General features: G+C 34.7%; 3 protein-coding genes across 8 annotated transcripts in view; 1 reads left to right on the top strand and 2 right to left on the bottom strand.

Moving 5' to 3' along the window:
• The window catches only part of LOC108333981 (phospholipid-transporting ATPase 2), a 31,339-nt gene extending 30,243 nt beyond the window's left edge, over positions 1–1,096 (top strand). For 4 of the 6 annotated variants that reach the window (XM_052870913.1, XM_017569523.2, XM_052870914.1 and 1 more), the window contains one exon: positions 94–722. In XM_052870913.1, coding sequence (XP_052726873.1) covers positions 94–426 — 333 coding nt within the window. In that variant the 3' untranslated portion in view covers positions 427–722. The other 2 variants (XR_008246151.1, XM_052870915.1) reach the window with 2 other exon arrangements.
• Positions 1,097–3,750: 2,654 nt separating this feature from the next.
• LOC108333190 (zinc finger CCCH domain-containing protein 2) lies at positions 3,751–5,489 on the bottom strand. Its single transcript, XM_017568562.2, has one exon. The coding sequence runs from the start codon at positions 5,376–5,378 to the stop codon at positions 3,963–3,965; it is 1,416 nt and encodes a 471-aa protein (XP_017424051.2). The 5' UTR covers positions 5,379–5,489; the 3' UTR covers positions 3,751–3,962.
• A 3,845-nt stretch (positions 5,490–9,334) lies between these two features.
• Positions 9,335–24,018, bottom strand: LOC108334365 (putative E3 ubiquitin-protein ligase RING1a). Its single transcript, XM_017570160.2, has 10 exons — positions 23,674–24,018; positions 23,475–23,517; positions 20,659–20,717; positions 11,559–11,640; positions 11,294–11,414; positions 11,153–11,194; positions 10,357–10,863; positions 10,143–10,250; positions 9,789–10,016; positions 9,335–9,710 (listed from the first exon to the last, which is right to left on the bottom strand). The coding sequence occupies exons 1-10, from the start codon at positions 23,945–23,947 to the stop codon at positions 9,678–9,680; spliced, it is 1,497 nt and encodes a 498-aa protein (XP_017425649.1). The 5' UTR covers positions 23,948–24,018; the 3' UTR covers positions 9,335–9,677.
• Between the last annotated feature and the right edge of the window lie 1,681 nt (positions 24,019–25,699).

Here is a 25,699-nt window from a genome sequence, read left to right as displayed (position 1 = left end):
TCGATGGCCCTAGCGAGGAGCCAAATTCATTCACATTTTCTTTTTGCTAAAATACGTTGATTATGGTTTGATAGAAACTATTATTCCATACAGCTCATGGTTGCGGCAGGGATGGGTCCCATTCTAGCTATCAAGTACTTCCGATATACATATAGACCGAGCAAAATCAATACATTGCAGCAAGCTGAACGTGTGGGCGGGCCAATTTTGTCTCTTGGCCCCATTGAGCCTCAGCCGAGATCTATAGAGAAAGATGTTTCTACCTTGTCAATAACACAACCCAAAAACAGAAATCCTGTGTATGAACCACTGTTGTCAGATTCCCCGAATGCTACCAGAAGATCTTTCGGATCAGGAACACCATTTGATTTTTTCCAGTCACAATCAAGATCATCTCTGTCTAACTACACAAGAAAGGACAACTGAGATTAAGGAGCAACTGGATGAGCACCAGATGCCGCATCTTAGTTGTATATCCCTTTCGATCAAAATTAACCAAGTACATTGTCAGTTACGTGTATACTAATGTTATTTTGTAAATTGGGCACCTCTGAAGTGCCATTAGATAATTGTCGATATAAAGCGAAAAGGAAATGAATTTTCAAGATTCAATAGATTATCTGATTGTTTTTATATTACTATTATTTATTTTTCCCCAACTTCTGGTTGGAGACATATTTGATTTCTTCGTCACTGAAGTACATTCTGCACGTTATATTCTCCAGTTAGGGGGTTATATTGCATTTTTAAAGAGTAATACAACTGGTGGCTATCAAGAAAGTGGGCAGGTCAATGAATGCTAAATTCGTAGTTTTTTTTTTCCTTAGTGGAAGCATCTGGAAAATGATAATTCGTTGAGGTTAAATGTTGATATGCAGGTTGCAGATGAATAGAAGTAGTGACAGTTTTAATGCTTACCTCGGAAGAACTTAATCCTCTACAAGTATGCTCCTCACCAACCGTTGTCAGAACCCTGCTGCAAATTGCATGGCTATTGGCGAGTAAGCGATGATTATAATAGAGTAAACAATTAATTAGTCTCTGCAATTACAATTACTCGTTGTTGTTGTCCATGAAATAATGAAATTAATACTCTTGATAATGTCTTTTGAGCATCAGTTAATTTAGTTTTAAATGTTGGGGATTAAATCAATTGGTAATCGAGAAATCCATTACATCAAGTTGGCAATGATTGTTAACTTTCTGGAACTAAATTGTTTGACATTATAGAAATTGGGGGTAACTTTTTTATTTACAGTTTGAAATATTATTTCAATTGAATAAATTATTCAAGTAAATCAAACTGTATGTCAAACTCAGTAACTTAAACATTTTGTATGCATAAAATTGCTCCATCACCTAAACAGCACTCATTTACAAGATACCAACAATTCTGTGGGTCAAGAAAACTGCATGCATGACATGAGTTATAATAGTCTTATACTCGCTCGTTTAATGTCTTCTATAATTAAAAATTGACAAAGAAAGCAAAGACTATTATAAATTTCAAAGATTATAATGTCGTTTTAACATGGGTTGTTTCCTTTTATTATACCATATGGTGGTGTAAGTTTATGCATCACCACCTAACATAAGCTTACAAACCAGCAAATCCCGCCATAAGAGTTATTCCAAACAAAACACTATGAATCCTTACCCATAACCCTACCCTAGCTGTCTTTCGAACAAGTCTGCATGGTTGCATCCTAAGACGCTATCAACAAATGCTATGCTGTCCAAGTTTCCACTATGAATCAGTGTCCTTTTTCTTTAGCATGAAAAATAGCTAGTTAACAAGGCTTATAATGTATTAATTGCCTGCATTTTGGATCTCAAAATTATAGTCATGAAATTGAATTTCATAAGTGCCACCCTACTACCTATGTCACACTGCCTTCACTTGATTCATCTCATCTCCATTTTAGGGGTCTCACCTCAGCGTAGCAGGCTTTTACTTTTAACATTTTTGTCTGCATCTTTATCTTATTTCACTATGAAATTAACTGAAGTATTAAAGGGTTTTTAAAGCATCTCTGCCATTTTTTATCAGTGGGACCAGCATGGTAGATCAGTGCAGGTATGGCGTCCAAAAGTAATCCAAGACCACCCCTTAAACACAAATGAATTATAATAATAAAAAACTTTCAAATATTTCGCAATATATTTATCTTTCTTGTTTCTTTCATAATCTGAACTTGAAATTACTTTTATATTTTTATGTGAATTTTGAATTGCTTTCTCACTTTATTCATTTCCCAGGTATCTCTTTCAAAATTTAATTCATCTAGAAACCTGCATTCTCTAAAATCCAAATCCGCATCAGACAATAATTAACCAATTTCTGTCAGTGATTAAGAAATGGATTTGAAGAATTATTCACAATTTAGATCTTCCAGACTAGTGTGAGGGAACACAGATGCATCTTAGGTAGCTACAAATGTATTGTACGGAAGGTACCTCCGCTGCATGACCATGTCAAATCATGAAACAGTCTTCAACACCTTTATTACTCAAATGGAAAAAACCTGCCAGATCACATCCTTTCAAATGGTTAAATCTTCTCGCTTAAAATTAGTTTTTCCTACCCGTGTTTCTTAACGTTTTCTTTAATTGAAAGAGAAATAAAAAAAAATACAGATTGAGGTAAATATTACTTAACAAGAAGGTAGCGTAATTTTTGTATAAAATAGAATAACTTCTTTTGGATGAAATATGGCTGGACAACGTAGATACATAAATGTATCTCTTTTATTGCATTGTTTTCTAGGTTCATCTAAATATTTCAAAACATTTAAATACTACTACAAATGTCAATATAAACTCATCATAAGCTTACCTGATCCGAAACTCCGAAAAAATTAATCGAGTTACAGTTGATGACTTTATTATTTGAATTATAAAGTCTTTTGTCTGTAAATGAACACAGATGAAAAAACAGACTAGATAAAAAATAATTACGTATGCGGATTTTTCTTTGTCATATTTAAGGTATACAGAGTCTATCGAAATTATAACATGTACAATTCTAAGTAGTACATTTTAATTCGATTCAAATGAGTTATGGAAGACGAATAGAGATGAATCTGTTTGCTATTTGTAACTTTTCGCTTATCCATAAACTTGATTGTTATTAACAACGTAATTAACCTTTCATATATTACACAAGGGTTAGAAGTTTAACAAATAAAAGTAATTTATTAAGCAATTAATGAGCAATAAAATAGCAAAACTTGTTAGATTTTAGCTTTTAGTTGGTTTTCTATTTCTTCCCTTTTCCCTTGCTAAAGGACAAGACCATCAAAGAGATTTAATATCTTTACTAAATAAAGGACGCCAATGTTTAAATTTACAACTGTAAAGATACTTTCATTTCCCTTTTCTGCATCTCAAATTTATTTTTCAATCGACTTCACCAATTAACAGTTTTTCACCTCACCAATTCAAAGTCCATCATCTACTTAAAAAACAAATGATCAAAGAATATAAAATTTCCCAGATTTATCATTATCCATCAATCCATCATTATAATATTGTTTCTATTTGATGATGTGTTGCCACGACAAAGATTGCATGTTTGCCATGTCTTGGAATCCACTTTCTGCACTTGTAAAGGCCAACATAACATCAAAAATATCATGATTTCCCATCCCAAAGATTTAGCTTGTTGAGGGTAGGTTTACCACGTAATTCTCACTACTCGGTGGAGAAAATAAAGCTAAAGAATTTTTCATTTTTAAAAGACAAAACCAATTACCCAAAATATTCCCTTATGCATTGAACAAGATGAAATCCAAATTACATAATTTGTGACAAACTTAACAAATTCAGAAAGCAATGAACTGCAACAATAATAATAATAACAATAGACTCCAGAGACACATTATGTTTCTCCGCGGTATTTACAGTTTCATTCACTGTATTAGGAGTCATCTCACTACCAATTTCGTCACCATCTTCACCTTCTACATCAGCAACTCGTTTACCCACGCAAGATCTGGGACATTTGAGTCAGCACCGACAACGTTGTTGTTGTTGTTGCCTGTGAATCTGTTGCTGCAAAACGCAACATTTGTGTGTGTCTGAGTGGAGGATGGTGAAAAAATAAACTTCTGCTGATCTTCGCAGCCAAAAGAAGAAGCAATGAGCGGTTGTCGTTGTTGCTGCTGTTGTTCCTCACAGTTCAGAGAAACATCAATCCAAGGCAAGTTCAATGTTTTGGCACCAGAAACAGGAGAACCCTCGTTCAAACTCAACCCCTCCAAGGAGTTCACAAATTCAGCGAAGGCTTCTTTGTAACTCACCACCCCATGACGAGGGTTTACATTCGCAGCACCATATAGGGAAATTGGAGAAACAGAAACCCCTTTTCGGGGTTTCAAGGGAGAAGGAGGTGGTGAGGAGGAGGAGGAGGATGGAGATAGCGGTGGCGAGTAATGAGACATGTTGAAGAGGGTTGAAGTTGGAGAAGCGGTGGAAGAAGAAGAGGAAGAAGAAACACAATGGCAAAAAACACAACAGCCGTTGTTGTTGGATCTTGAAACATGGTTGAAGAGATTGTTAATGTTCTTCTTGCATGAAATGTCATTCGAAGAAGGAGAAGTTACCGGTAAAATTCTCAGCTGGCGAGGTGTGTGTGCAAAGAAACAAACCTTTCTCTTGCAGTTCTTTCCATCCTTACAGGCCTCTGTCCTGTATCTTGCAGGGTGCAGCCAGCATTCAAATACTCCATGAGCGAATTCACATGCATCACCACGATTGCACCCTCCACGACGATATTCAGGACACACAGTTCCCGAGTAGTGATACCGCCGAGGGTCACGGCGGCGAGCCTTTTCTCCGGGGTGAGCAAAAGGGCAGTCAGTCCAGTCATGACTCCTGCTGCGAGTGCACCGGCGGACCTTGAACTCAAACATCCTGAAGTGGTCGGCGGAGTAAGGGTCGTCCTCATCGGAGTCATCAAGGTTGTTGGAAGGAAGGAACTTTTGCAGCATGGTGTCGGCAGAAAACAACTCAGAGCCACCGCATGCAGCAGCAGCACGGCAAGTGAGGAGCTTCCTTGGAGGGACGTCAATCTCTCTGAGGGTTTTGTTGGGAGAGAGGAATTGATGAGAGGGGTGAAACTTGTGATGGTCGGAACAGACACTGCTCATGTTGAGAACCTTGAATGATGAAAGAGAAAGGGAATAAGAAGAAAGAAAGAGTGAGTGAATGTGGAGGGAAAGAAAAGGGTGTTGTGAGTTATATAGGGTAGATGCAGAGAGAGAAAGAGAGAAGAGAGAGAAAAGGTAAGAAGGATGGAATGTAGGGACAGTGAAGGAGGTGCGTGGCATTGTAGCATTTGGGATGAACATGCAAAAGAGGGTATGTGGCAGTTTCATAATTCATTGGGAACACCAATTTTAGCTATGTGTAATTCTCTTACAGCTTCTCTCAGTTACTGATATCTCATCCCATTTTGAGATGCTGTCATCACATCTAACATGAAAATTCTAGATCACGTTAAGAGGGCTCCATCTACCTCACTTTCTTCCACTTCTTCTTTCATTGCATTTGTTTCTCTTTATTCTTTCTCCTTTGACTCAAAAGAAGTGTTCATAAAATTTTTGACCAATTGTCTCTTGGGAAGAACCAAGCAATGCATAACATTTCATTAGAGGTTTTAGCACTCCCATAACACTTAATAAAAGTGTGATTATGAGTCTGACATAGTAACAAAAGAGAGATACAAAGAAAATTCACGTTCTCTCTGTAAAATAATGGTTCAACTACTGAAGAAGGGAAGTGGTTGAACCTTAAAAGAGATGTGATAACATATATATGACGGATGGGAAACCGTGAATTGTACTGGTTAGACCCTGCAATGCAATTCACTGCACCTTTTGAAAATTAAACTGTTTGAATAAATTACAAAATCTTGCTACAATTTTTTACCATCATCATGTTATTACCATAGTGTCATGGTTTTATGCTTATACCAGAAACAGTAGCATGTCATTGGTTTTATCACTTCCTATGGACACAAAGCTTCATTTCTTCATCATTTCATACTAATAATGACCAGAAAATTAACACAAAAACTGATAATTAATAAAGAAAGCAAATACAAGCACTGGTTTCTGAGGTATCCATGTCTATCCTAGAAAATTGAAAATTGGGTTTTTGTCATCATTGTTGAGCTGTTGAATTGTATGAATGCAAACAACTTTTGAGTTTCCCTGGTCATCTGGGAGTTAGAATTGGAGGAAAAAAAGGAGACCAAACTTTAATGCCTATTTCTGCTTTAAAAAATTTCTGCACTTTCTTTTTCAATAAAGAATAATCAATCCACATAATTGATGAAACCATAACTGACACTTCCTAAACTAAAAGTTCAAAACCTGAAGTTTAGGAAATCAGTATATACACAAGATGAATTAGATATAATGAAAGCTTTTGATTTCTCAACCACTCCCTCAAAACTCACAATACATGTTAAATTCATGAATTAATAATTCTCCCTTGTTTTATGTTGGAATGGTTTCAGGAGAAGGGTTCAAGCAGTTTGATTCATTTCTAACATTGTTCTAATTTGTTCGGGAATATTAGTATGATTATCTATTTAACTAAGACTGTCATTATTCATGTTGGAAAATATAAACACAATTGATTTTTTTGGAAGAAAAGTCATCATTTTTCAAACTTATGTACTCAAATATTGATTCTTTTATTAATTCAACACAAGTTTTAGGAAGTCTTTTCATTCTTTTTTTATTAAAAAAATTATACGTATAGTTTTTACCTTTAATAATTTAAAATTGAAAATATATATTTAAAATAGTAATATATTAAATTGTCAATAAGTTGTTTTTTCTTTGTAAATTTAAAAATATCACTTCAAAATACTTTACTTATACATATCAATAACTTTTGGAATCCAGTGCTTCCTTCACCAGTTTATCCTTAAAGACATATTAGGTTAATTAAGAAATAATAAATTAAAAATCCCACATTATTTAAGGATTAATACAAAAAAATTGTTCTTATACAGTTTTCTTCTCTTTTAGCTTATAAAATACCTTTTAGAAAGAAAAATTGTGATTAAACACATCATTTCTCAAATTAACAATATCTCTATAATTAATGCTAACTATATTTCATTTTAGAAGACTTAGTATTAAATAGAATCTTCACACAACCTGGGAATCTCCAATTAAAATTTACTTATCTTAAGCTGATAAATCTCTTTTCACGTCTTGTATTTAAATTTTTAATATTATTTAACTGATGTTAGTGATAAATTAGTATGCCATTGTTGACTTGTTAACATGTTATTAGAGTCAATAGTTTGAAACTGACGTTATGAGAAGTTGAAGCTCATTCATTTCATTGATTGCAAATAACGTCATCTCCAATAAAACAATGGAGAAAGTAGAACGGGTAACAGTGTATTTATGATAGTAGAAAACATAACAATTCATTACAAATATATTAAATTGAAATGAATATGAAAAAAATAATTAAATATAAAAGAGTCAGGTCAATAATGGAGTCTATTTATGAAGGGTTCTAGAATTGTTCAGTAGAAAGTAAAATTAGTAGAGTTGTTTACAATATAATAAAAATTATATATTAAAGCAACTAATATTTACTTTTATGGTTAAAGTAAAAATTTGAACTTTTAAAAATTAATGAAAATCAAATTTGATTAATACTCGTTAGTTCAACTAGTTTAAATAAAAATATAAGAAAAATTATATACAATCAAAAAGAAAAACACTAAAAATTTTAATTATTTTTTAAATGAATATAAAATAATAAGTACATAATAACAAATTTTTATAATTTTTATTTATACAATAAACCTTACTTATTGCATTCATTTGTATCATTCTACATTTAGCAATTAGCTTGTAAAATAATCAGTTTATTAAACATGTAAAATCCGATAAAGTAATACCATACCATTTGCTCCCAATTTATTTTTGAGGAATCATAGAGGATGATGGAGAAAGAATTTGAGCATCTAATAATAACAGTGCTGAAGGATGTTCTAATTTGTAGAGTGAAAATTGGTGTAACATGAGTTATTATTTGTTTGAGAAGAAAATTGAAAACCATAGTGAGAGAAGAACTAAAAGTTTAGTATGAAAATGTTTGTCTATTAGTCTGAAGGAGAATATTTAAATAATTTGGATTTGGCATCACCTGAGAATAAGGTTTTCTTCCATGGCATGTCAGAAGAAATTTGCAGAGCAGTGTGGTTGTTCAGGAATCTATCCAGAAATAATTAGCTGGAGAAACTCAAATACAACATTTTTTCATGTCAAAAAGAATTGTACATTTTCTTGTATTTTTCCAAACCCTTTTTATTTTTAAATTTTAACTCATCTCACCATTAAAGTAACAAAATTTAATTTGCATAAAGTTATTAAACTCTCTTTGTATGTGATGTTTTATATTTGTATTATTTATAACTATAAAAAAATGTTATATATAATTTAATATATCATCATAAAATATGTATTTATATTTTAAAATAGTCATAAATCTTAAAGAATTTTAAATGATAAATTTCAAACTGAATTAACTATATAGAATTACATCAGTTAAAAAAATATGTATTTGTTATTATCACCTTCTTCAGCCTTCATTGCCACTTTATGTTACTATGTTTCGAGTTTCTATCACCATCCATAATCTATTTGTTTCTATATTTTTGTCTACAAAGAGATTCTCAGTGCATGGCCACATGCTTCAATTTGTCTTGTGACTCCTTTCTCTTCATGCATTCATCCTCAAACCTTCTTATTCATCTCATTTAGTTCATATTTTACGTCCTTGTACCTCCTCTCCACCACCAAAACACTATTTGTTCCATGTTTTGACTTTCCCCTTGAAAGTTTTAATTTCTTTTCAAGGACATAGGCTCCCATCCCACTGCTATATTTGTAGGAGCACAAGGTTGAAACAAAAACATCATTTCACATATGCTTCTTTTTCATAATCTATTTATAGTTGGCGTTATTCTAAACAAATTTTTTGGAGTCAATTATCTCTGCTGTGTTTTACGAACCAAAAATAAGAATTACTACTCATATCATTGACTGTCATCATATATTCAATTTACAAGCGATGTAGATAGACACAACTTTTGATGGTGAACATTTGATTGTGTTTAAGCCATAACAGTAATATAGATGAAAACATCAACATAGAGGAATAGAAGGCACTGAAACAACTTAGTCTCATTTTGTGAACGTAATTTTTTTCATTGAAGTTGGCATTCTTATTTTACTTCTGTATCCAAACCAGTTTGTGATATATGACTTAATGTTTTATTTAACAAAACCAATCCTTGGATAAAATGTTCATTTTCCACAATGAAGACGAAATTTGCCACCATAAATACTACTTCTTAAGACTATGATAGTTCTCACAATGACAGATTGGATACACACTGATTGATAGATCAGGACATGAAGTAAAGCAGGAAACCTAACTAGTATTTTAGAAAGTAAATCTAAACTACAAAAGATATCGCAATGCTTGCATAACCTTTTGGAAGGTTCTTATAATTAGTATGCTAAAGATTATTTTTGTTCTTTTCTTAGGATGCAACAGGGAACTCATCTTTTTATGTACATACTGAAGAAATTTATGACACTGTTAATGTCAAATGTCCGCCAATCAAGCCAAGACTATGATACTTCCTTCCGCCTGTATGCAAGAATCTGAAACAGCAGAAAAATGTGTGAAATTAAGTTGTTACCTAAAGTAATATTAGGGGAGAAAACCACCTTAACACTCACCAAATGCCCCATCTTGGATATGCATTTGGATCTAAGCCCTGCCAGAGTCTCGTGTTCTTGTAAAATTTCCAGTTCATCTTTGTGTGGCTCTATAACCAGCGTCGATAGCTCATCATATATGAGGGCTGAATTCTCATCAGCTGACTTGTCACGATTTGTGCTGTGGCATCCTTTGACTGCCAGTATCTCGATTCCTTCAACTGGAAAAGGTGTCTGACGAGCAACATACTATGTATAATACATAAAAATGTTAGACAATTGTCATTCTTACAGGAAAACTAACACTGGCTCATCAACAGAAGCATACTATGCAATCATTTTTATTTTTTATCAACACGGGACAGAGGATCTTACTTCGTAAAGGTGCTCCACAGACAAAGTTGGTCGACAGCAAAGGTAAGGTTGTGGCAAACTTGGTGTATTTTGATGATCAAGAGAAACAAGCATGAGACGGACGTCAAACTGTGAAAAATTATAGCATCTTTATATTCAACTGAAATAAGAATAGAAGCATTCAACAGTAATATCTGTCACCTATTACACGAGGGAATGAGGTAAGAACCTATACCTCATTAGTGTTTTCATCCAAGCTTCTTAGATGATCAACAAACTTAGACAATCGACTACTGCGAGAACTTTTGCTATTGCTACCACCACCACTGCCATGTCGTGTGTGACTTCTGAAACCACCTCTTCCCCAAGTAAGCTTTCTATGTTTTGACACCTGCCTTGAAATTCCACGATTTTCTCTACTTATATCCATGTCACTATCATTGCCTCCATCTGCACTTGCCATAGATGATGAGGGTTGAGAGGGGCGAACTCTAGCCCATCTCTTTCGCCTTTTCTGCCTGTGTTCTGTACTTCGTTCATCGGCTGAAGATGAATCCTTTTCATTATTGTCGTTGTCCTCCTCATTGTCTTCCGATCCTTCAATTGTTTGACTTTGTCTCCTAGAATGAATGTTTCGTTGATTACGCTGTGATCTTGTTAGAAATACTCCTGGTGTATCTTTCCGTCTCTTAACAAGTGCTTCTGATTGCCGTTGAACTACTTTTGCTATTGAAGCTTGAATCTGTCACAAAAGCTAGAATGCTGAGATTTGAAAATTGAGATAATGTTGACAGACCAATGATAAGATTTAAAATTAGTAAGGCACAAGAATAAACCTTTAATAATGATCATTGATAAGATATATATTTAGGAGTTAATATGTCATGGGCTCGTGGCAGTCATACAGATTGTCAATCACTCAACATCAATCAGTAAAAGTGTTGCGATTTATCACTAGTTTAAGTATTTTACACACATTTGAATATTGAAATTATGCTTAATTTATATTTGTTTAATCAATAAATATTCACCTGCTTATTGCGGTTCTTCTCCTCTTCACGAAATTCTAGCTCCTGTAATGGGATAGTGAACAGTATCATTAGTGGAATGTGAAAGCTTTACCTTTATGTGAACAAAGTAGAAAATGAAGTAATAAACTGGTCAACTTATACCTCTTCTTCGTACTTCTCAATATCTGGATATAAAGCAGCAATAAGGGCATCATAATTTGGATCATCTCTCAGCGAACGGCGACTGGCACAATGTGTGCGGCAGGCCGGACATTCATTATTCCTAAGACAATACATGAATGATGAATGTGGCTACAGAGAGTATAAGGTGTTTTTCTGATGAGCATCATAAAGGACTTAGCCAGAAATTATCGGCGGCATATTAAATAAATAAATAAAACGCCTGGAATGGATTCATGGAGCCTACCCCAGTCGCATTGATTTGTCAATGCATTCCCTGCAAAAGCGGTGCAAGCATTCCATGACAGTTCTTGTCTTCTTGATAATGCCTGTTCAAGCAGTGGTTAGTTCTTCAGCAAATAAGCAAGATATGCTATCATTCAAGCATGAAGTGATCTGAAAGTTTCAAAAACACTTTTCATAATGAAATCCAGGACTACAAGTGCTCAAATCAATAGCCAATCATAACTTGGTTAACTTGAAGAAAAAACACCTAGTGCATGAAAAAACCACATCCAGTGAAAGTACAGTACATAAAATATATGATCTTCTCAGTCAATCTGAGATTTACTTTTTTATCTTGACAGTTTTTCTTTTCGAGCAAAACATTTTACACAGCAATGCATGCTTCTAGGAATTACCAAATCAGTGTACAACTAAGAGCTCAAAGAATCACTTACGGAGTAGAGCTGTGAAACTTGTATACCTAAATTTAACACGGCAACACAGGTCCAAGAATTGTAAAATCAGGTTAGTTTCCTAGTTTTCTGTTTTGATTTTATTTTCAGATTACGTTACTAGTTTTCCTCATTAAGTTTAGTTTCCCTATTATAATGCATTCTATTAAAAGCATTTGAGGTGTAATTGTTTGGCCATAAAATGAATATCTTTTGATTCATCATCAAATATGTCCTTACTTTAATTACTTAATTGAGCATCTCATATAACAGAATGGGGAACTTCGACTTTTCATAATACCCAAATCTTCATCACAACACCACCCTTGTCAGTTGCATCTCAGCAACTTCAATCCACTACACTCCACTCAGTTTTTTCGGTCAGCCCCTTTGTAAGTAACCATTTCTATTGGTAAAGAACCCAAGTCTCACATCAATGGAAATAATATCAAAATACAATATATAAGTAGGAACAATTCCTGCCTTACAAGTTGATAATATAGGGTTCATTAGGCTTAAAACTATTTGGTAAGAAGATATCATAGTCTTATTCATTTAAAGGGTCCACCACCATGTTATACACTTAGCAAGTCTAATAGTGTTTGACATGAGAATATATATATATATATATATACTCATCTTACAAGCTAGCTTTGTAAGATTCAGTTAAGCATAAACCACTTTGTAAGATGGTATCAAAGTCTACTCTAGATCCATTATATGGGTCACTCACTGTGCTATACTCATGCCAAGCCCAATAGTGTTGGATAGGAGGGGATGTATTGGAAAAAAACCCAAGTCTCACATTAACTAGAGACACTACTAAAATGATAAGATCATCCTAGGATTTGAACCACTGAACTCAATAACACTCATGGAATGGATCCATGGTGGTTTCGATAGTCATGAAGAACAAAGAAGAAATAAGACAAACATGGAAAGGAAAGAGAGTGGCAAATCATGACAACTATAGTGAAGACACCAAAGCTAAGTGCATTGTTGGTTGATTCACCACTTGAAGAAGTTCTCCATGAAAAGAACCTAAGCCAAGAGAATCAAAAACTCATGCTACACAATTTAATGAAAACATCATATTCATGTATCTTAATACAATAGAGGAGCCTTCTATTTATAAGGACCACAAGCATGCTTAAGAACCTAGACAAGTGTGCTTATGAAGCTAACAAAAATGTACAAAAGAGAGCTAAGTGTACAAAGGAAGTTAACAACAAACCTAGGGTGGTTCATCTAGTTTTTCTTGGCTTCCTAAGAACAACTAAGGTTAGGAGCTGCAACTCCTTGGTTGTAATCATGAGATGGTTAGGTGCATAATCTAGCTCTAACTACTAGTATTTGAAGTTAGTTTATGGCACTTAACTACTTTGCTCTAGAATATGTTAGAAGCTTCTAGAACTTTCTACAAGGAGCATTTCTTTAGAAGAATTTTAATCACGATATTCAAGGACCATTTTTAGAATATTCTTTGGGAATATTCTAGAAAGATCCTTTTAAGGGAAACTTTTAATTCCAAAGTATTTTAAACCGTGGGAGAGTTTCATTTTCACAAAAGAAATTTACATATTCTATACTATATTTTCCAATCTCCATCTCCAGTTCTCTTAGTCTTGCTCTTATCTTTCTTCCTTCATAGGCTCTTTCTAACTCTTCCTCCTCTTTCTCTTCCGGCCATGTTTCTTGTAAGGACTCTTGATGTTCTTCCATCCTAGTCTTTTCCTCGTCGCAAAAAAATTATATAAGTAAATGCAAATTTCACCTTACAGGTTAAATTTATAAGGTTGAGTTGGACCTAAACCACTTTGTAAGACTTTAAGACTCTAGCAACCAACATAAATAATAGTTGATAAGGAATGTAGAACCCCCTTAAAAGCTTTGTTTAAATGGAAGAACTGAGCCACTTCAGTACTCAACTAAGCATCTCATACTACTCAATGCAGTATTTAAGGCAACTATAATACCTAAGCCCCCACCACAATGGTGATGTCCTTTTTTTGTTTAACCAATGTGGCAATCATAAACAACCACAACAGAGAGACTTTCATCAAAGGATACCACCAAAATTGGATTATTGCTCTTAAGCAAATGACTATCGATTGACTACCAACTTGTTATGCTTCCATGAGCAATTATACACTAGAAATTTTCTTATTGCATTCATAATGTTGAGAACATTTTTTATTACATAGAAATTCCATAATATCTCAACCAATTAAGTTATTGGAACATAAATTGAAAGGGGTATCAACACGGTGGTAGCAATTACCATATTATCAACAATGTAAAAAATCGCAACATGTTAAAACTTGGGAAATTGTGAAGTAGTTAGTAGTTACTTCAACAATTCCTACGTCCAAACTATGACAAAACATTGTACCAAAATATTGGGATTGTCAACAGGAGAGCAAAGAACACAATGAGTGAGAGTACATGGAACACTTTTGTTCAATGCCCAGGTTAATTTATACAAGACAAAACCAAATAATTAGAGGTTCTAGGATGGTCATTAAAGATTTGTTGAAACTTAAAGGAATATGGATCATGACCAATGCATTTAATTTGGCAATTAAAGTTGAAAAACAAATTAATAGATATTTTGTGTGACCTCACAACAAATATAAGTAACCAACTTGTTGAAAAGCTACCTTAATTATGGACACCCTTGACTTGCCTTAATCGCAGCCTCTTTAGGAGTTATCTTAATTGTAACCTCAAAGGTGGTGGTTTAATCTCACGTTGATCAGATATATGACTTACATAAAGATTATAAACCTTGGGTAGGACATAAAACATGTCGATTGTGTGAGATTGATGTAGGACATAAAACATGTTTTTAAGATAGTATCAAAGTCAAATATAAATCTATCATTGTGTCACATGTATTTGCTACACTCTAGGATGATAGCCAATAATAACCCCTATGTGTGCCTAACTTTGAGAAAATTGTTCAACACAAAGAACTTGAACTAAAAAAACTTTGGTTAAATATGATTTTGGTCCCTTAACTTTCAATGAAAATTGAAATTAGTCTCTCTTTGAAACTTTGGACTAATTTAGTTCCTCAGCTTTAGAACTGTGTGAATTTAGTCCTTTTAACCAGATTTTGTTAAGTTTATTTAAGGTTTTAAATGCGTTTCTCAACTAATATTGAATAAAAAATGTCAAACAGTGTAAACAACTCAAATGCATTTGAAACGTGAAATAAACTTAACAAAATTTGGTTAAAAAGACTAAATCCACACATTTCTAAAGTTAAGGAATTAAATTGGGTCAAAATTCCAAAGATAGACTAATTCCAATTTTCACTTAAAGTTAAGGGACCAAAAACATATTTAATGCAAAAAACTTTTACTACCAATAGTAAGAGGAGGTTGTATTTATCATGGTACCAAAATGTGAAGGAGATCGAGAGGAGGTGGTAGTGTGCATTGTTCATTGTCTTTGCTTGTGCCCCAATTATATGATATAATTTGGTCAGATCTCAAGTCAATATGAGATCTCCAACAATTATTTTTCCATGGTAACCAATTAGGTTAAAAGCATATTTGTTACAAAACTGGATTTGTCAGTAACAAATCCTCCTGCAATCTCAGCATTTCAGTTGCAAAAATCTACCAATCCTACTAATTACTATGCAAAAAGTTACGTCTTTAGTACATTCAACAAGAGAAAAAATGACAACCATCACTACAACTATCTCCCTACTTGACGCTTGTTATGGTATGTTAAGCAAATATGAGGTCTCCAAATATCCCTCAACCTAGCTGTTGAGAGTGCACTAAGAAGGTGTTAGGACATAGGATGATAGGATAGAAGGGGGTTTAGGATGCCGAACGTGTTTAACAAGGAGTTTAGGTTGGGAGCCGAACGGTAACAGGGGCATACCAAACGGGTTTAACAGGGGAACTGTTTGGTTTCGGTTTGGGAAGGGTTTTTGTTGTAAGGGGGAGTGGGTCAAAGCGGTTAGAGCTATAAATAGACTCCTGCAAACTCTGTATGGGATCATTGAGTATTCTTTTGTAAAGTCTGGACTTTTACTAGAAGAGGGAGGTTATGCTCCCAACCCTTCTTTGTAAAGAGATTTCTATCGCTGTCAATAATAGAACCCATTCTTCCATTACATTTTCTACCTATTGTTTGTGTTCTTGTTAGGTTCCAAACCTAGGAACCTAACAAATTGGTCCGACCTGCCGTTTTGAAGTGGGGGTGCAGGATCAAGAAGTAATCAAGAAACTGCCGTAAAAATAGGAGAAGAGGGTTGGAGGATCAAGAAGGGATCAAGACATTATGAAGAAACTGTCGGATCAAAATTTGGGTGCAAAGCGAAGATGGAGGGAAGCACAGAGGGACGATTGGAGGATCTGGAGATTACGATGGAAGGGATGAAGGCGGAATCTGCCGCAGTGCGCCGGGACTTGCAAGAACTAATGAGGATGATGGGGGCGTGGGCTCACAACAACGAAGGACAATCAGGGGGAAGTCAGGCTTCCATAAACGAGAACCAACGACAGGCTTCCGTAAACGAGAACCAGCGACGGTGCGAGGAAGATATTGGAGGGAGAGTGGGTGGCGATCATGGTGGGACCCGAACCCACGATCACGGCGGCAATCACCAGGAGGTGCAAAATAATTGGAAGAAGAGGGTGGACTTACCCACGTTCGAAGGGCAGGAACCTCACAGTTGGATCAATCGGGCTGTACGATTTTTCGATATCCATAAGGTGGTGGAGGAAGATAAGGTGGAACTCGCGTACATCAGCATGGAGGGTAGCGCGAGTTACTGGTTCAAGTTTTGGAAAGAAAAGGCCATGAATCGTTCTTGGGAGGGCCTTAAAGCAGCCATGATCGGCCGATTTTGGAGTGGGTTTCGGGGGTCCGTATTCGAACGACTGGCAGCGTTGTGGCAGGAGGGAACCGTGGAAGATTACGTTCGCGAATTTGAGATGTTGGTGGGGCAAACCCGTGGCGTATCGGAGGAGCAGGTTTTGGGTAATTTCCTCGCCGGACTGCGCAAGGACATCAAGGGGCAGGTTCGAATTCTTGATCCTCAGGAGCTGATGGTCGCGATGAGAATTGCGAAAGACGTGGAGGACGCGGCGATCAGAGCGAGAGGGGGAAGTTGGATTGCGACAAAGAATTCGCAATCTTGGGGACGAGCGGTCGGGGCGACAAGAAACGAGAACAATCGCCCTAATCCTAGTCGACCGAGCGGGGTGGAAAGCGTAGCATCAGAAGGACCAAACGGTATGGGAGGACCGAGTGTCAACACTAGACCGAACAGTATGGGCATACCGAACGTTATTGAAGGGAGCGACAATCGAAGCCGAACGGTGAGGAACCTGCCCTATCCTGAGTTCCTGAAGAGAAGAGAAGAGGGGTGATGTTTTCGATGTGGTGGACCGTTCGGCCCTGGTCACCAATGTCCAGAAAGGAGTTTGCGGGTGGTACTCTTAGTAGAGGATGAAGAAGACGATGAAGAGGAGGATTTGCCACCACCCAAGCCTCCTGATCAAGCTTACCTGTTTCAACCTTGAGGACAAGGTTGTTTCGGCTGGGGTGTAATGTTAGGACATAGGATGATAGGATAGAAGGGGGTTTAGGATTCCGAACGGGTTTAACAAGGGGTTTAGGTTGGGAGCCGAACGGTAACAAGGGCATACCGAATAGGTTTATCAAGGGAACTGTTTGGTTTCGGTTTGGGAAGGGTTTCTGTTGTAAGGGGGAGTGGGTCAAAGCGGTTAGAGCTATAAATAGACTCCTGTAAACTTTGTATGGGATCATTGAGTATTCTTTTGTAAAGTCTGGACTTTTACCAGAAGAGGGAGGTTATGCTCCCAATCCAGGGAGGTTATGCCCCCAACCCTTCTTTGTACAGAGATTTCTATCGCTGTCGATAATAGAACCCATTCTTCCATTACATTTTCTACCTACTGTTTGTGTTCTTGTTAGGTTCCAAACCCAGGAACCTAACAGAAGGTGTAAATCATTGTTGTTTGTTGCCTCTCTATGGAGATCTATGAGCCTTTGTACAATTAGGTTGTCCCATGAGGTGGCGGTAGATTTGAGATTGGTTGATTGATTCACAGCTCTCTTGATCTTCTAAGTGACTACAAGTGGGATGGGGAACCTTAAACGTTCTAGTGGAACCATATAAAAGAACCTAAAAAAAATTATAGGTGTGTGCAACTAATTATGGCTTGGAAAAGGTAGTTAAGAGCCACTAACTACCATCATCCAAAACAAGTGAGTGAGGATTAATTAGTGAATCATAAATAAACTGAAAGGCATTCGTCTCTGTCTAGGAGAGTATTGAGACCATAAATCCACATACAACTTCCATTCGGTCTCTCTATTTCATCAATTGAAGCAGAATTATCAACAGTTACCTCTTCAAATCAATATTTGCACCCACATCTTGATTGATTAGTCTTGCTATTTCAAAATTCACAGACATTTCATCTTTCAATGATTCAAAGCCAGCTTTCACAGTTAACACCCAAATCCTATAGGACACAGAAGCACTGTAATTGTTAGTGTCAATATTTTTAAACAATGATAATCAGACAACCAAGTGTTATCAAGCTCTATGGTCATCTCTGTGCCACCAATTGAAGAATCTCATCTTTGTATTATGTTCTTTTGAGCGATATCAACCAAATGATTGTGATAATTGTTCAATAACCTAGTAACTCTCTTCACCATATTTGGAAAAATTACACAAACAAGATTCACAACAACAGTCCCTATAATCTCCTTGGTGATGTTGTTTGCCATATAAAATTGGAATAATATGAATGCCCTCTTAGCTGAGACAATATTATTGGGATATGGTAGATAGACATAGCAATCTATCATGTCATGGCAATGTACCTGGAGGATACGCCCATGTGCACATGGTCGTTGTATTCTATAATGAAGTTTATAACAAGTATTATTTTTTGAGCACTTGTTCAGTTGGTCCAAGCCTTTTGCAAACCTATCACTCTAAAAGCGGTTGATTAAATTGTAATGGTTTATCAGAACTGTCATTCTAGGGATTTTCCATGGCACTGGTGGTGTGGTGTGGTGTAGGGTATTGGAACCTAAAATGCCTAAGATTATGGAGACAACAAGAATGACGAATCAAGTTATAGGTGTAGATCGTGATTTGAAGAGGGAATTGTTGGTTGTTATGCTTTAATTGACAAAACAGAGAGACCGAAAGGAAGTTGTATATGGTTATTTGGTCTTAATACTCTCCTGAACCAAGATGAGTGCCTTTTGGTTTATGGAACACCAATCATCCTCACTCATCTATTTTGAATGATGGTCAAACACAACCATTGCAATTTGATCAGCCACATTAAGATCAACAATTTTGCGAAAAGCTCGGACCAACTAAACAAATTATCCAGGGGACAATCACTCGCTATAAACTTCAATGCAGAATACAATGATCATGTGTCTATGAATGTATCCTCTAGGTACATGACCACAACCAACATGATAGATTGCAATTGTTATCAACCACATCCCAATGATTTTCCCTTATCTACAAGGCATTTACATTATCCAAATTTCATCAGCAAATGGTGCCACTACATACATTATAACGATTAATGCTGCAAATCTTATATTACAGAGATGAGACTCGTAGTTTGGAGGAGCAGAAATGCCCAAAGATCCTCCTGGTAACAGTTGGTACATTATTTCCATTTTTGTTTAAGAATATTGATGTTAATAGTTACAATGTTCTTATGTCCAAAAGGATTCATGAATTAACTACATAGACCCGATTAGGAACAATAGAATTTGAAATGCCTATGAATTTTGAAACAGCAAGACTGGTCAACCAGGTTATAGGTGCAGATCTTAATTTAAAAAGGGAATTGTTGACGATTCAGTTTCAATTGATGAAACATAGAATGCTTTGGCCTCAAGGCTCTTTTAGACCAAGATGAGTGCCCTTCAATTTATTTATGATGCACTGATTCATCCTCATTTGCCTATTTTGGATGATGGTCAAATACAAACAGTTAGTGGCTCTTGACAACACGATCCAAGCATACATAGTTACTAAAAAAATTACTCTTGTAAGCAATGGATCATAATGAGAAGAGAGAAACTGAGAAGGCAAGGCATATGATGAATTTCGTATGTTTAGACCATAATGGAACTATTCAATTTATAGGGGAGAAAACATAATTAGAGGATATTCATTTCACCCTATTTTGGGTTAAAAACATAAATATATAATTAGTCTAATTGATCCTGATATTTATTTACAGTTACTATATCTATAGGATGTTAACATATATACAAGATTTTAACAATACCAAACTATTAAGGACCAATAGTAGTTTCAAAATCACCCAATAATCCATTAAGAACAATGAGAAATCTCCAAGTGTCTTGTATGAAAAATAACCTATGTAATACTCTTACCCCAACTCTCTCCTCCTAACAAAACATATAAGTAGCATTAGTATAAAAGACTCTCCACCACACATTAGGATCTTTTAATAAACATTAACTACTTCCAACTCACAATGTATCATTACTGCAAAAAACTGATAATGGTAAGTATATCCTACCAAATATCTCTAAGCAAATGCAAAATCACAACTAATTAATAGCCTAATTATGTCATCTTGAAAGGGAAAACAAAAAGCATACCAAGGCAAATTGGACATTGGACATCTTTACGTATTTCCAAAAGTTCTACATACACAAATCTGCAAACAAAAGAAGAGTACAAGAAAATAAGCATATATTAACATAAACATGATAGAAAGAAAAATTTAACGTAACATACACCTAAAAGTAGGGTAGTTAAAAAAATCTCAAATCCCTAGTGACCCAGAAAATCCTTAGAAAGTGGATTTAAGCTTAATTTAACATCTGAAAATCAACTTGTAAAGTGAGATTTACACTCATACATATACTATAATTTGACCATATCTCTTATTGATGTAAGATCTCCAACACACACTCTCAGGCCAATGATTGGACATCCCAAGCATGATACTAGATATTTGTGAGTAGTCCAATAGCAACTCAATAGTGGGTAACATGATAAACCTAACAAAACTTGCTAGGACATGATGGTACCATCTTAGAAATTGGATTTAGACCTAACTCAAAGTAACTTTTATATTCCAATGAACTTATAAATGAAATGATTCTTCAAGGAAAAAAAACACAGTACCATTGTATTTTCCACACACTTGAATTGGAAGAGCAACACTAATGCCATTGCAACTAAGAATTTAATATAGAGTTTAATTGGTTACACTGTTAGTGTAAACCAATGTCATCAATTGCAGACTGCGAGAAATGACAGAAAGCTGATAATCCAATATATCATACAGCAGATAACATTGCAGGCATATGGCAGAAGTCACATAACAGTTTATATGTATGGTATATATATCAAATATATATGCACTAATATTAAGTATACAAGGAAAAACAAAAATACATAAAAATTGGCATTATATTGACTCAAAAGTTTAATTAGTTGAAGACTTATCAAAGATGACAAGAGGATGCAGGACATATGTCACAACCACAACAATTACAGCAGCAATAGTAGCCAGAGTTGCAATTGCAGATTCAAATATTCAACCATGCGATAGCACTATAGTGGCTATTTAAATAACACTTGCGTAATTGAAACACTTTTATACTTAGTCAATTAAAAATCACTTTGGATGTAAAAGCAATTATAACAAAACAGCTATTTCCAATTATATGGAAATTAAGATATGAATGAAAATGTAATTTTTTTTGACAAAAGTAGTGTGTTTCCAAGTAAATTCACTTAACATATAGAGACTTACTTTATGCACAGATACTTTAGAGATGATTAACTGCAATAGAACAAGTATTAAATCAATCCCTATATAAAATAACCAAATCTTTCTTTTTATCTGGTGTACTCAAGTCATCCATACAAAAACTTCATGAAAACTGAAAAAAAAAACATATTATTGACAATGCTGAGAACAATTTAATCCAAACAAAGAAGTCATCCTAAAATGCCCCACAAAATCAAGAATATGCCATCAGTCAACCATATGATAAAGGATCAAACTAATAAGAATTCCAATAGTTTTCTGGAAGAAAAACAGTGTAATCCTGCTACAAAAGGCACATGGCAAAGATGTGTTCTATATAAGGAACTAAATCAAGATACAGAGGAGTCGGCCTTTTTTTGTTTGTGTCACGCTTTGGACACACCTTTTCATACCAACACACCTTTAGCACTTTATTAATAACTAACAAGGGAGAAAAATCAGAGTATACCAACAATCTAACTTCCAAAATGTTATGCTTAAGGAGTGGGGTACTATTGCCAGAACGTTAAAATATAACCAGTTGTCTGTCACTTGTAAGAATCTCGGGCTATTAGTCATGAGCAACAAACAGGTTGGTGTTAATTTAAATGAAAAAATAATGCTAGATAGTCAAATATGGTATTCTTTCTTTTTCTAATCTTGGTGCCTATCTTTGGTGAAACATAGTAACTTTAGCCAATCTTGCCTCAAGGCCCCGTTGTGTGGTGCCTTTAACCTTTGGCAACTTGGATAAACATTGAAGAGATGCAGAGGACAAGTCAATCACTTTAAGCAACACGACTAACTATGAAATACAGCTACTGGGAAGCAACAATTACTGGCCAAACGCAGGTCTTTATCAAGATTGTAAGAGATAGTCTATGATGAAAACATCTTGGTTTTTGGACCCTCCATGACTCAATTCGTATGCAATTTCCAATAATGTCAAGGATCACAATGGAACTACAACCACGAATAAAACCTGACCTATGATATTCAAAAGTTGACCACTGGTACCATGACAATGCCTCAAACAGTTTTGACTTTGAACTCTTGACGGACAAATCAACGCAATAGTAGTTTATATATGGCTACTTAGAACATTCTGATGGGCATGACTTAAACAGTACTCTATGCTTCTGGGAAAAAAACAATAAAGTTCCAAAGCAGCAACTGTAGCAATAATGACAAATAATTGTAGGTGCTGATTGATGTTTAACCCGACGCTATGAAAAATGACACCAAGGAATCATATATCCAATAACAAAAAACTACGCTAAAACAATTACTTCATTTGAGCAGGCAAGCAGCGAGCAAGTTTCAAACGTAAACAAAACAAAAATCCAAACATGCAAACGAACAACAAAAAATCAAATGGGAGAGTTCAGAAAATTTCAGACACCCCAACTCAAACAACAGGAACAAGTATCACCCCTTTACACCGTCAAAGCAAACCCATAACATCCCATAACACAAAAGTTCAAATTCAAAGGAAGAAACACAGAAAAGGCAAAATTGACATGCTGCCACGATCCGGAAACAGAAGCATGGAATAAAAACGTGAATCTAAAAAAAATAGGCAACGAAACACATAACAGAAGCCTCAAAGCAATGCACGTGAGAGAGGTCGTATGAGAGAGAACGAATGAGTACTCAGGTTTTTCTTCAGAGCCAGAAGATGGGGTTTCGTCGGAATCTGCGAAAGAGAAAAGAAAAAAACTTGAGAACGTGAAGAACTGCAGAGGCGAAACAAAGCGCAACCCAGTTGAGAAAAGCCAATTGAGGAACCAAAAATAGCACGAAGACACGAAGAAACGGAGCGAAAAGAAAAAGGACGAGAACGACACGTAACCCTGTGGCGTTTCCTTGCCGTCGTTATCATGCGCCGCTTCTTCTACTTCTTCGTCTTCTTCTTCTTCCTCGTCATCATCTTCTTCTCCTTCTCCCTCCCCTTCTTCTTCTTCCTCTTGTTCCTCCTCTTCATGGTGGTGATCCGCGTCGTGCTCGTGCGACTGGTCCTGATGTTGTTGCTGTTGTTGCTTCGCATGTCGAGAATGGAAGAGGTTGTGGTGCGAAGTGTCCCCTTCGTCGAGGGAGTCGGGTAGGGAGCGTTTCTGGGCAGGCATTGCTGGTTGAAGACAGAGGGATTCGCGAATGCTTGCTATGTGTGCTGCCGAAGAAGAACAAGAAGAATGAGATTGAGATTTTGCTTGTCTTGTATTATTATTATTATTATTATTATTATTATTATTATTATTATTATTATTATTATTATTATTATTATTTAATAATAGCATTTATTTATTTATTAATATTAAATGCACCATCATTTTTCTCCCATGTACATTACTCTCTCTACCTATCTAATTTTTCTATTTATCTACAAGAAAAATAATAAAATTATTTAATTAGATAAGTAATGTTTAATAAAATTATCTAATTCAAAAGGTTTTTCAATATTTTAAAGAATACTTAACATTGAAAAAATTTATATTTTTATTTGGGAGACTATTTAGGAGAAAGAGTAACATTTATTGTTTATTTAAGTAAATAATGTATAAATTAACTATGTAATGGACTTATATACTGTTATTAATTTTAAATTTACATTGGTTGACTTTTTTAAATCATTATTTCAAAAGTTGATAATATATTTTTGTTTTGGTTTGGATCCGGATTTATTAGGCCATGGAAGCTTGATTTCTTGGTTTGGAAAGAATAATGCACTTTTTGTTTTGAAAGTAAAAGATTAGGTTCGGAGAATGTGAGTTATTTTAATTTAATGTTAGAATGATACAAAGCTAACTCAATAATGATTCATTTAAAAGTAATAATAATAATAAATCTCTCAAACATGTTTTTCATTAAGATTTAATTATTAATTGTATGCGTTAAAATATTAATATTTTATTGGGAGAGGTCAATTATATTTAGTTTACTCTAAAAAAGACCATCTATGGTGGTTTGAGGTTGGTGACGGTGAACTATAAAATCGTCGTGTTTTTCATTTAACATTGATATTAAGTTTTAGTGTCGTGACTTTAAACCAAATAAAAAAAATTTCGCTTAGGGAGAAAATTATTTAATTATCAACTTTTAACTTGAAAAATATTTTCACAATTATACTTGAGGTATAGTTAATCAAATATATATATATATATATATATATATATATATATATATATATATATATATATATATATATATATATATATATAAACCTTACTCTGAAAAGCATGGCATGTGCATCCAACAAATCTTGGGTGTTAAGTTTTGTTTATGTTAGTGCAATTTATGATGTAAAGGAAAATAAATTGTTAAAATAAATTTTGTATGTCATATTAACAAGACATACTAACATTGATTATTGATAATATACAAAGAGTTTAAATTGCCATTATTTCATATATTAGTGCATACAGGAGTGTTTTCTATTTTTTTTTAATAAGTTAAAATTTAATGTCTATATTAATTTTAATTGCATATATTTATTTAACTAAAATCATATATATTTAATGTGTAATCTTTGAATTAAAACAATGTTAAAGAAAAAATATGGAATCTATATTCATACTAATTATTTAATCTTAATAATTTATATATTAATTGATATATATATATATATATGTATATATATATATGTTAGATATTTATAGAAATTATACATATTTACACAAACAATATAATATGTATATTATGTAGTAAATTGTGCTGACAAAGACTTGAACCGCAATTTCCTGAGGCGTGTAGATTCACTGTCCTTAAGGACTTATCCGCGGTGTATTGCGCAAGTCCCCCAGGATACAACAGGAACTTCCCAGAATATCTCTAAGGATCTCAGAACTAGCAAGAAACTCTTTAAACTATATACCCAGGAT

Source organism: Vigna angularis, chromosome 11 (genome assembly GCF_016808095.1).
Source record: "Vigna angularis cultivar LongXiaoDou No.4 chromosome 11, ASM1680809v1, whole genome shotgun sequence".
Classification (NCBI taxonomy): Eukaryota; Viridiplantae; Streptophyta; class Magnoliopsida; order Fabales; family Fabaceae; genus Vigna; species Vigna angularis.
Note: the sequence above shows the minus strand (reverse complement) of the source record. Positions and strands in the feature narration are given on the sequence as shown.

What these genes read in the sequence shown, in the direction of transcription:
- LOC108333190 (XM_017568562.2), bottom strand. Translation starts at nt 5,378, where the DNA reads ATGAAACTGCCACATACCCTCTTTTGCATGTTCATCCCAAATGCTACA.
- LOC108334365 (XM_017570160.2), bottom strand. Translation starts at nt 23,947, where the DNA reads ATGCCTGCCCAGAAACGCTCCCTACCCGACTCCCTCGACGAAGGGGAC. An exon ending in GGCTCTGAAGAAAAACCTGA is followed by an intron (nt 20,718 to 23,474) that starts GTACTCATTCGT and finishes TTTTGTTTGCAG; the next exon opens with ATTTGTGTATGTAGAACTTT. An exon ending in AGAAGAACCGCAATAAGCAG is followed by an intron (nt 10,864 to 11,152) that starts GTGAATATTTAT and finishes CTTTTGTGACAG; the next exon opens with ATTCAAGCTTCAATAGCAAA.